The sequence below is a fragment of the Octopus sinensis genome, unplaced genomic scaffold, assembly GCF_006345805.1.
Source record: "Octopus sinensis unplaced genomic scaffold, ASM634580v1 Contig20033, whole genome shotgun sequence".
In the NCBI taxonomy this organism is placed as follows: Eukaryota; Metazoa; Mollusca; class Cephalopoda; order Octopoda; family Octopodidae; genus Octopus; species Octopus sinensis.
Genome location: NW_021836831.1, coordinates 24,008 through 36,768, shown reverse-complemented (window position 1 = coordinate 36,768; position 12,761 = coordinate 24,008). Strand labels below are relative to the sequence as shown.

Sequence of the window (12,761 nt, the reverse complement as noted above, 5' to 3'; positions counted from 1 at the left end):
GCAGGAGTAGATGTGGTAAGAAGCTTGCTTACCAACCACATGGTTCTGGGTTCAGTCCCACTGCGTGGCACTTTGGGCAAGTGACTTCTACTATAGCTTCGGACTGACCAATGCTTTTTGAGTGGATTTGGTAGAGGGAAACTGAAAGAAGCACGTCACATATATATGTGTGTGTGTGTGTTTGTGTGTATATTTGTCTGTCTGTTTGTTGGTGTGTTTACGTTGCCGTAACCTAGTGGTTCGGCAAATAAGTACTAGCCTTACAAAGAATAAGTTCTAGGGTCGAATTTTTTCGATTAAAGGCGGTGCTCCAGCATGGCCGCAGTCAAATGACTGAAACAAGTAGCAGAGTAATATTTGAATTTCAACAGACAAAGAAAGTTTTGTATATTCACTGAGGGAGAAATGTGTCTGCTTTTTAAGTAGCTAATACAGAGAGATGTATGGCAAAGAAATTGCCAAATCTTATAAAATACGGGAGTGAAAGGCGACTAAAACACCTAGTAATGGTATATGTGTTACTTGAATTATTTACGTTTCCAGGCAGTTTTTCTTTTCTTTGAAGATATGTGGCGATGTTCCATCAGTATCTGCAGATATATAATATATACACTGTTGGTGTGTGTTTGTAGGTTATTTTTCTATGAAATCATTCGAAATATTGACTGATTCGGACTTAGAAGAGTGAGAAAAAGTTGGTAGACAGATAAATTCCAATTATTACTAAGTAACAGTTTCAAAATGGAATTCATTCACTTCATTATTTAGATCTATATTTTCCTATTGATCAAAAATCTTTAAAATAGGGAACGAAGAGGAGTAGGTGGGGGTGGACAGTGAAGTATAACTATCAACACTACGAATCATGTGAATGTAATCAAAATCGTGTTCTTTCTTTGATCTCCTAACAACTGCATATTGTTTTTTGTGTGGCCTCTGACAAAGACACTAGCGACAGTATAATGTATATCGTAGAATTGAAACGAAATAAACATATAAATATGATTATATACAAAATAGGAAATGTATTGGTTTATCCGTTCCATTGCCAGGAAATACTTAATGTGGTTGTAAAAATGTTTCTAAGTTTTTTCTCAAATCTGGGTCCTTAATGAGGTCCAATGGTCTGTTATTTTTGTTGTTTTTATGGTGAAAGTCAGCTCCCTGGCTGACGAGATATCTCGCAACCACTATACCAGAGAGTCTTTTTTTCGTTTTTAGGTTGGTGGCAGTGCAGCACTACAAATAATGAAATATAAAATGATGACAATATTACACAAAGATTCATAACAAATGCCCCTAATTACACAAAAGTTAATCTAAATTTACTCATAGGTTGTTTATCCACCAATTAAAGCAATTACAAAATATTGATCTGTTACATAATCTTTAATTGAGTCAATTTCCCATTTTCATGTTTTTACTTTATTTTCAACACTTAAACACCCTCTAAATATATTGTCATTACATTGAGAAGGACAAACCGTATTGATTAACATCAAGCTCATTGATAATTAATGAGTAAATATTTACTTGTCAATCACAAATATCACAATATATTCAATAGAAAAATCAAATATAGGAAGAACAAACCAACAAGAACCTATCTATATAATTGGCTTGATAAAGGCAACCATGTGGCCATAAGAAAGAGTATTGTATATATGAATATAACACAACATGAGAAGAAAGAACATAAGTTATATCAGAAACAAAAGCACCTATAACATAACAAAATCAATACCACACAGACATGACCAAACATATCAATAATGTTTCCATAATTAAGCAAGAAGCATCTTTGAATGATGAAGGTAAAGTAACGGAAGCAGGAATTAGTGTCAAGTCAGAAAAGTAATGGAGGAGTATTTTTAATCACGGACAAGTGAATTTTGGAAGAGGTGACTTGCAAGTCTACCAGATAGATGGAAGAGCATTGTAGAAAATGAAGGAGGATATGTTTTAGATTAACTGAAAAAAGTACTTTGTTTATCTTAATTTTGAAAAATATAAGAATTATAAAAAACTGCTTCATTTATGAGATGACAGCAAAAAGTCCAGTAGTATTGAAGTCCATACTGTTGATAACATCAGATAGCCGAATAAAGTAAACGGGCTTTAAACAGCATTTTACATGATATAAGGTATATACTCAAACTCAAAATCGTTACATGCGTATATTTGTCTGTGTGAGTGTGTGTGTGTTAGTGTGGGTGTGTGTGCCTAAGTGTACATACGGAACTTAAATACAGGAAAACTCACTAAGGACCATGCTTTATTCTATTCATTCTCTAGTGTCCTAACATTGAACAATGTTATGACAAGTCCACAATAAGTCAGTGGAATCATGTCGTGTACAAGAAGTAGGATAGTGATCAGTTTCAATCAGAATTCTTCATAGAATGGACTGGATGCATTTACCATGGCACCAGCACTATAAAGCTCAGACATCTCTTCTATCCTGCATCATCGTTCATTGAGAATAATATCTCCTCTATTAAATAGTCCACTTCTCCGTCACATTGTGATGGCTGAGTTTATATGGCCAACAACCGAGATGGTTCACCTCTCGACCGTGGTGAGACGACATCTTTGAGAGTGAAAGGAGATGGAATATTGTTTGTTACATAATATCACTCGGGTAACAAGGGGAGACTGGATCACGGAATGGTAATGGAGAATGGGGTTGATAGGGGAGAATTGATACATGACAAGCAAAGCTTGTTTGTCTGTCTCTCACTCTCTCACACACTCCCACAAAGACTCACAAATACACAAATTCACACAGACACATACACACACACATACACACACACATATATATATATACACAAACAATTTAAAAACTTACTTCGTTTAGTACATCCATGGGTGCATCCTCGGAATTAAACACTTCTGTTTTCACAGCAAGGTGCAAACAGCTGTTACCTTCACCATTAACAGTATTTATGTTTGCTCCCAGGGCTATTAACCTGTGTATCATTCCGAGGTGGCCCCTGGAAACGGCTTCAAGCAACAGTGTCATTTTCTGATTGTTCTTTAATTCTGATTTCACTGAACCCTTTTGTGGAGGTAAAAATAGAAAATGAAAATTTACATGAAAATCCAGGTAGATATCAATGTGTCGTTATTTTCTTCTACTGGATACTTTGATCAAACTGATTAGATACATTTGCTGTCTGTCGATAAAGTTAATCTTCATGATGTCTTCTATAATTTGCTCTGTGTATGTGTTAGATCAGTGCTTTTCAACCTTTTTGCTGGAACGGAACCCCAAGAAAACATTTCACTGGCTCGAGGAACCCCTGTGCAATAAATTAATTGACTTATGCACACATATTTGCACAGGAGAATTAAAAATTACTGTTGATTTTAGCATTTTTGTAACTTCTTGCGGAACCCCTGGACTGTACTGGCGGAACCCTGGTTCAAAAGCACTGTGTTAGATACACGATAAAGGCTTCATAAACAAATTGTTTCAGCCTAACCTACCTTTATCCCTTTCTGTGGTAAGGCAGCTTCAGGTCTAGCTTCTGCAAAAACGCTAAGCACTGATGCTGGTCATAATTCAATCAATAAACACAGGAGCAAGTAAAAATATGAGAAGGAGGTAAGTGGGGCTCCATTTAAGAGGCCCTTCACAAATTAAATTGAACCTCCTATGGTGGTGAGCTGGCAGAAACGTTAGCACGTTGGGCAAAGTGCTTTGTGTTATTTTGTCTGCCGCTACATTCTGAGTTCAAATTCCACCGTGGTCGACTTTGCTTTTCATCCTTTCGGTATCGATAAATTAAGTACCAGTTACGCACTGGGGTCGATGTAATCGACTTAATCCGTTTGTCTGTCCCTGCTTGTCCCCTCTATGTTTAGCCCCTTGTGGGCAATAAAGAAATAAGAAACGTTAGCATGCCGGGCGAAATGCTTAGCGGCATTTAGTCTGTCTTTACGTTCTGAGTTAAAATTCTGCCACGGTCGACTTTGACTTTCATCCTATTGGGATCGATAAATGAAGTACCAGTTGCATACTGAGATCGATCTAATCGACAGGCCCCAAAATTTCGGGCCTTGTGCCTAGAGTAGAAAAGAAATCGAACCTCCTTACGATACTCCCTGGGCATTCATGGTATAAAATTTATCGTCATTGCTCCAATGCCATGTATTTATTTTAAAATGCAGTAAAAATAGTGGGGCCCCAATTAGGTGGTTCTTCAAAACAAATTCTCCCAGGATTGGGGAGTTACTGGTTTGAGGAGTTAACGAACACAAAAACATAACCAGCAAAGAACCATCACTCAAATTTATAATAGGATAGGGCATGAAATTTGTTATATTTTGGTTAATTTCATAATGAACTTCTTTCATCTGACCATTAAAAATACTATTGTCAGTGGTGGTGGTCTGTTGGACTGTCACAGCCACAAATGTCATCATCATCATGATCAATATACAGGCGCAGGAGCGGCTGTATGGTAAGTAGCTTGCTTACCAACCACAGGGTTCTGGGTTCATTCCCTCTGCGTGGCACCTTGTGCCAGTTTCTACTACTATAGCCTCGGGCCAACCAAAGCCTTGTGAGTGGATGTGGTAGATGGAAACTGAAAGAAGTCCGTCGAATATATGTGTGTGTGTGCGTGTGTGTGTGTTTGTCCTCCCCCTCCCAACATCGCTTGAAAACCGATGCTGGTGTGTTTACATCCCCATAACTTAGTGGATCGGCAAAAAGACCGATAGAATAAGTACTAGGCTTACAAAGAATAAGTCATGGGGTCGATTTGTTCGAGTAAAGGTGGTGCTCCAGCATGGCCGCAGTCAAATAACTGAAACAAATAAAAGAGTATATAGGTGATTAAATCTACCCCCATTATTTCACTGGTACCTTAATGATAATAATATTTAACAGATCAATCAAAGACTAGAGAGTGTATATAATATGTATTTGTTAACTAACCTCGGCCAGCATCAAAGCCACCACATCATAATGTTGGCTGGAAGTTATGGAAAGATGGAAGAAAAACGTGAAAAATACAAACATCACAATGATAGACATAATTAATAGTTATTAGGTCATTAGAGAAAACAAATGTAATTAAGTCAACATAGGCGCAGGAGTGGCTGTGTGGTAAGTAGCTTGCTAACCAACCACATGGTTCCGGGTTCAGTCCCACTGCGTGGCATCTTGGGCAAGGGTTTTCTTCTATAGCCCCGGGCCGACCAATGCCTTGTGAGTGGATTTTGTAGACGGAAACTGAAAGAAGCCTGTCGTATATATGTATATATATATATATGTATGTGTGTGCTTGTGTGTCCGTGTTTGTCCCCCTAGCATTGCTTGACAACCGATGCCGGTGTGTTTACGTCCGCGTCACTTAGCAGTTCAGCAAAAGAGACCGATAGGATAAGTACTGGGCTTACAAAGAATAAGTCCCGGGGTCGAGTTGCTCGATTAAAGTGGTGTTCCAGCATGGCCGCAATCAAAATGAATGAAACAAGTAAAAAGAAAGAAAAAGAAGAAAAAAATATATATTTATTCACTACACACTCTACACAGTACAAAAATGATATATACACACCTGAATAAACACAGGAATGTGTATATGGTACAATGAACAACAGTTATATCAACATGAAATTTAGGAGAGAAAGAGGGGCTATCGATAGTTGTATGGACCCCATTACATGACTGGTATTGCATTTTATCAACCTTGCAAAGATGGAAGGACAAGTCGATCTTGGCCGGATTTGAACTCAGCACATACAGAGTCATAAATAAATACCACAAGGTATTTTGTCCAACAGTAATAAGACACAAGAACCAGAGAGGAGAAGGAGAACAGTTTATTGCATAAACCCCTGGATATTACTGGTACAGATTATAATGACCCCAGAGTGGTAATAGATACTCTGGCAAGATTTGAACATGGAACATAAAGAAACAAATGTAAATACTGAAAGGGGGTGATTCTGTATTTAGACCAGGGTCAGAGGAAAAAGGGAAATTACAAGAGCGAGAGAGAGAGAAGACGGAAGTTTTACATGCGATGAACAGAAGAAAAGGGAGGGTTTGAACCTGTAACGTTGAGGTAACGGAGAATGAGATGACCAGTCAGGCAAGAACAACGACAAAAATTATGGTGATTAATTAAAGTAGAATCTTCGTGTTTCATATACACATAAATTCTTATAAAATTTTCCCACAGCCCCTACACATTGGTAGTACTGACCTCTTTGAGAAGCCCAGCTCTATATTCCTGCAGACAATATCCCATCTACTGACTACCATCGTATCATTCTAACTTCCAATATTTCAATTATGAAGTAAAAAGCTACAAACAACCACCATCTTTGTCCTTTTGGGTATCTTTCTCTATTCAATGAACACCAGTACAGTTTTATAAAGCCAGATCAAGTTGGGGCTTGATTCCTATGTGACACACCAGTATTTTCGTATGTTTGATAAACTCTGCAAAAGAATTGATGCGGCCCTTGACATCAGTAAAACCTTCAACTGTTTGTGGCAAAAGGACTTCTTGACAAAGTCACCATCCATCTACTAACTCCATCTTTCCCTCATCTCTTGGATTGAATATTTCCTGCCAGAATACCCCATTGCAGTGTATGAGATTGGGTTTCTCTCTCACTCACATTCTCTTAATTCTAGCATGCTTCAGGGTTTGGTTAAATCTATATATATATAAAGATGAAGTTGTCTGTGTATGGCAGGTTGGTAGCCTTCAACTAACACTATCTCCTCCGAGACCCTGAGGCGCAAGTTGACTAAAATTGAGAGTATGATAGAAGAAGGCTTGCTCTTCATTCCGTAGAAGATGAAATTCAAATCAGGCCATGTTAAGACCACAAATTATGTACATCAAAAAGCTGCTTTTTTTCTATGAAAATCCTTATTTTTTAATGATTTTCTGACTGATGTGTCACCATTGTTCGGTATATTTCAACCAGAAAATTGTTCACTTAAAGAGAATAAAAAGCTACATAATGCAAAATTTTTACTTTTCAAAAAATTCCAATTCTAAAGGGTCAAAACAAACCTGAGCAACGCCGGGCGATACTGCTAGTATATATAAAAAGTGACAATGATGAGGATTAGAGGAAAGAGTTGAAGAAAGAAATGAAATATTATGGACAAATGTATGTGATTACTTAGGAACATTTCATACTGTGTATAAAATAAGAAACAAGCAATCAAATTTGAGAAGGAAAGAAAAAGAACAACTTACTTCATCTGGATGCTCAGTTATGAAGATTTTGACTGCTTCAATGTCACCAGAAAAATATTTTTTGGTGATCTCATAGATGTCCATGTCTTTTAAATGAAAGATGTCAAAAGAGAAAATAAAACAATTTTAAAATACTCCTAAAATGAGGTAAACAACAATATACAAAAGCTGATGGTTCTAAATCTTGCATAAGATAACAAAAATATTGGAAACTTCAGTTTATCTAAAGTATTATTCATAGCTGAATGTTCTTCTTGACACTAATAAACCAAGGCACAGGAGTGGATGTGTGGTAGGTAGCTTGCTTACCAATCACATGGTTTCAGGTTCAGTCCCACTGCATGGCACCTTGGGCAAGTGTCTTCTACTATAGCCTCGGGCTGACCAAAGCTTTGTGAGTGGATATGGTAGACGGAAACTGAAAGAAGCTCATCGTATATATATATATATATATATATATATATATATATATATATATATATATATATAATATACATGTATGAATGTATGTGTGTATATGTTTGTATGTCTGTATTTGTCCACCAACATCGCTTGGCAACCGATGCTGGTGTGTTTACGTCCCCGTAACTTGGTGGTTTGGCAAGAGACCGATAGAATAAGTACTAGGCTTACAAAGAATAAGTCCTGGGGGCGATTTGCTCAACTAAAGGCAGTGCTCCAGCATGGCCGCAGTCAAATTACTGAAACAAGTAAAAGAGTAACAGTCGCTATGCCGTGTCTCTTATTTCTTTACTGCCCACAAGGGGCTAAATATAGAGGTGACAAACAAGGACAGACAAAGAGATTAAGTCGATTACATCAACCACCAGTGCATAACTGGTATTTTATTTATCGACCCCGAAAGGATGAAAGGCAAAGTCGACCTAGGCGGAATTTGAACTTAGAACGTAACGACAGATGAAATACCTATTTCTTTACTGCCCACAAGGGGCTAAATATAGAGGTGACAAGCAAGGACAGGCAAAGGGATTAAGTCGATTACACCAACCCCCAGTGCGTAATTGGTATTTTATTTATCGACCCCGAAAGGATGAAAAGCAAAGTCAACCTCGGCGGAAATTTGAACTCAGAACGTAACGACAGACATAATACTGCTAAGCATTTCGCCCGGCATGCTAACGATTCTGCCAGCTTGCCACCTTGGTTAGCTACATTACTCTGCTTATTACAGTTCGATTGGTTACAGTTAAACCCTGAATGCTGGAATGTGCTCTGTTGATCACAGTACATCTTGAGCTAAAAATCTGTGGATCATTTCCCAGCTGGGTGGAGACACATTACATAAAGAAACAAATTGATTCTATAAAGAAAAGTTAATTAATGAAAAATAACAAAAGAATCAATGAAAAATAGAGTTTGTACAATAAAACCTCCGGTATTGGTCTTTGGTTTGATCTCATCTGCTTTGTTACTATTAAGATTCACTCTATCAACAAGTGGCTACTTTATATAGTTTTGCAAATATCTTTATGACTATTTCATAATTAATCAATTTCACTTATCTATCTATCTATCTATCTATATCTATCTATCTATCTATCTATCTATCTATCTATCTATCTATCTATCTATCTATCTATCGCTATATACACACACACACTCACACAAATATATATACACACACACATATATATATATATACACTCACATATATATATATACACACATATACACACACACATATATATACACACACACACACACATAAATATATATATACACGCATATATATATATATACACACACACATATATATACACACACACACATATATATATATATATATACACACATATATACACACATATATATACACACACACACATATACACACACACACACATATATATATATATATATATACACACACACATATATATATATACACACACATATATATATACACACACACACATATATATATATACACACACATACACATGCATATATACACACACACATACATATGACAAGAAATAATTTTTGCCGCTTTTTATAAAGATAAAGAGTGTTTATAAGGCTGCAGAAAGGAAGTGCTCAAGTGTAATTGAGACAGAGAGAGATAAAGAAACATCGATCAGAGAAGAAACATGAAATTCGAGTCAACAACTTTATACATAACACCGTCTCTTATCAAACATTTGATCAGATCTAAATACTACCCTGGCCTTTAAACATATAAAAAGAATACATATATAAAAAAAATACAGAAGGTAAAAAATATACATGCAAATAAAAATACAGATATACAGAATGGCTTATCAAGAAGGTTTATATAATTGGCTAAGAATTCTAAAGTGTGTCGTGCGACTAAAAACCTAAATAAAATATCAATTGACTAAAAAGATTTTTTTATTCCCCTCAAACAAAAAAAGAAGAAAGTCAAAATAGTTCATTTCATAAAAACCATGGGGTACTACTTGAGAACAGTGGTCTCGGTGCGCGCACTCGCATAAGCTAGTCATGACTAGTCGATCCTTACTTTGTGTTTTTGAGTTTTATTTACTTTGCTTTAAAAAATTATTTATTTTGTGTCCGTGCTAGCGAGTCGTGACTAGTCGATCCTACAACGACTTCCTAGCAAAGTAAATAAAACACAAAATAAATAATTTTTTGGATCTTTTCGGTTTGAACGGCAGTTTTTTGTAGCGGTGTCATATGAAATTGTCACCCATAATTATGACCCTAGTATCAATCTATTGCATTTCAATCTGTTTTAGGGTTAGGGGTGGGTGGAAGGGTATCTTTTTGTTCAGAAATGTAAATAAATAGGCGCAAGAGTGGCTGTGTGGTAAGTAGCTTGCTGACTTACCACATGGTTGTGGGTTCAGTCCCATTGCGTGGCACCTTGGGCAAGTGTCTTCTACTATTGAGAAAAGTCTGTATGTTGTAGGATATTTCGACTTTAATTTCGAGAATTTCAGCAATTTTAACATTCCGTGCTGTATGAATATGTCCCTCGTTTAAGAACAGATTGAAGAAAAAAAGATACCCTTCCCCCACCCCTAACCCTAGCCATAACTCTAAACCTAACCCTAAAATAGATTGAAATGCAATAGATCGATACTAGGGTCATAATCATGGGTGACAATTTCATTTGACACCGCTAGAAAAAATCCCATTTTCCGTGGGGAGGGGATAGATAAACAGAGAGGGAGATAGATAGAGAGAGGGATAGAGAGATAGATAGATAGATAGATAGATAGATAGATAGATAGATAGATAGATAGATAGATAGATAGATAGATAGAAGACATAGAGAGAGAGAGAGAGGGAGATAGAGAGAGGGGGAGATGGATAGAGAGAGAGGGAGATAGATAGCTAGAGAGAGACGGAGTTGAATAGATAGAGAGAGGGGGATAAAATAGATAGAGAAGAGAGAGAGAGGCAGTTAGATAGATAGAGAGAAGGGGAGATAGATAGATAGAGAGAGAGGGAGATAGACAGATAGAGAGAGGGAGATAGGAGAGGGGAGATGGATAGAGACAGAGGGAGATAGATAGCTAGAGAGAGAGGGAGATAAATAGATAGAGAGAGGGGAGATAGAGAGAGAGAAAGACAGATAGAAATTAACGAGATAGATAGAGAGGTAGATAGAGAGAAAGACAGACAGATAGATAGAGAGAAAGACAGATGGAAAGAGAGAGATGAGAGAGAGAATATAAATGTAAATAGATAGAAGACACAGATAGATAGATAGATAGATAGATAGATAGATAGATATATAGATAGATAGATAGATAGATATTAAGATAGAAGACAGACAGACAGATAGACAGATAGATAGATAGATAGATAGATAGATTATAGATAGATAGATAGATAGATAGATAGATAGATAGAAAGATAGAAAGAGAGAGAGAGAGACAGATAGATAGAGAGAGAGACAGATAGGTAGAGAGAGAGAGAGAGAGAGAGAATAGTATGTAAATAGATAGAGAGAGAGACACAGATAGATAGATAGTTAGAGAGAGACAGATAGATAGAGAGAAAGACAGGTAGAGAGAGAGAGATAGAGAGAGAGGCAGATATATGAATAGATAGAGACAGATATAGATAGTTAGGCAGACAGGCAGGCAGAGAGATATTTAAAAGCATGGATGTCAGTGTATATACAACTGAATCTACGTTCGTGATTTCATCAATTTGTCTGTTTATGTCTGGGTAACGAATCTCTATGTTGCATTGTAACATAACAATAATATATAAACATGCATCTATCCACCTATCCATACACAGATACGTAAACTCTATCTTATGACAAGATATAAGACAAGAAAAATCTGTACCTTGCAGAAAGACAGAATATTTCCAGGTGTAGGACTCCCAAAAGCCATTTCATTCTGGCTCTGGGTCGCGCGGATGAATAAATTGTATTCAGTTCTTAAGAATATATTTAATGTTAAGCAGGAGGTCATTCAGGGCAGCCAATAAAGCGACTCATTGTATTTTCTCTTTGTTGGTTGCCTTTCATTCTTATCTCTCAAATTTCCTGTCAGCCTTTCACTCACACGAATTTCTGAAATTAAAGCTGTGACCTAGTTTTACCCTAATTGTCCAAAGAGCTATGTGTATATGTATGTGTGTGTGTAGGTAGAGACAGAGAGAGGGAGACAGAGAGAGGAAGAGAGAAGGGGTGGGCAACACCTACGTATGTTGATTGTATATTATTAACCCATTGAAATCGTTTTGGATTTCGTGAGCAATAAAAGCCGAACGCATTTTGTTGTTAAAGGCGCGTTGCGGTTTTATTGGCCAACGTCTATGCATTGTAGTAACATGATCATACACACACACACACACACACACACACAGACAACACAATTCACACACAGACATACTTGTGTATTATGTATATATAGATACGTGTGTGTGTGTGTGTGTGTGTGTGTGTGTATTATACATGCATGGCAGAAACGTTAGCAGTCCGAGCGAAATGCGTAGCCGTATTTCGTCTGTCATTACGTTGTGAGTTCAAATTCCGCCGAGGTCGTCGACTTTGCCTTTCATCCTCCTTCTGGGGTCGATAATAAAGTACCAGTTACGCAACTGGGTCGATGTAATCGACTTAATCTATCCTTGTCTGTCCTTGTTTTGGCCCCTTGTGGGCAATAAAGAATATATCTAAGTTTTATATATATATGTGTGTGTGTGTATACATATATACATATATATATATATATTTAATAATATAAGGGTAAATATTTATTAATTTTTAAAAAAAACCAACAATTATTCCCGAGTAGATTTCGGTATGTAAATATAACTATTATCGGTAGGAACTTTTTAAAAAAATTATATATATATAAAAGAGCAAGCAACAGGTTGCTTAGCCACATACCGAAAAAATTAAAAGACCGTTTATTTCTATTTTATACGAATATAACTCCACATACATGTATATGGAGTTATATGTGGAGTTATATTTGTATAAAATAGAAATAAACGGGCTTTGACTGCTATTTCTAGTGGAGTTATATTTGCATAAAATAGAAATAAACGGTC

At 36.6% G+C, this 12,761-nt stretch overlaps 1 protein-coding gene across 1 annotated transcript; it reads right to left on the bottom strand.

The window, feature by feature from the left end:
- Nucleotides 1-1,059: 1,059 nt before the first annotated feature.
- On the bottom strand, nucleotides 1,060-11,716 carry LOC118762052 (E3 ubiquitin-protein ligase MIB2-like). The gene is made up of 5 exons (XM_036500296.1): nucleotides 11,546-11,716; nucleotides 7,236-7,321; nucleotides 4,949-4,985; nucleotides 2,852-3,061; nucleotides 1,060-1,239 (listed from the first exon to the last, which is right to left on the bottom strand). The coding sequence occupies exons 2-5, from the start codon at nucleotides 7,238-7,240 to the stop codon at nucleotides 1,060-1,062; spliced, it is 432 nt and encodes a 143-aa protein (XP_036356189.1). The 5' UTR covers nucleotides 7,241-7,321; nucleotides 11,546-11,716.
- Between the last annotated feature and the right edge of the window lie 1,045 nt (nucleotides 11,717-12,761).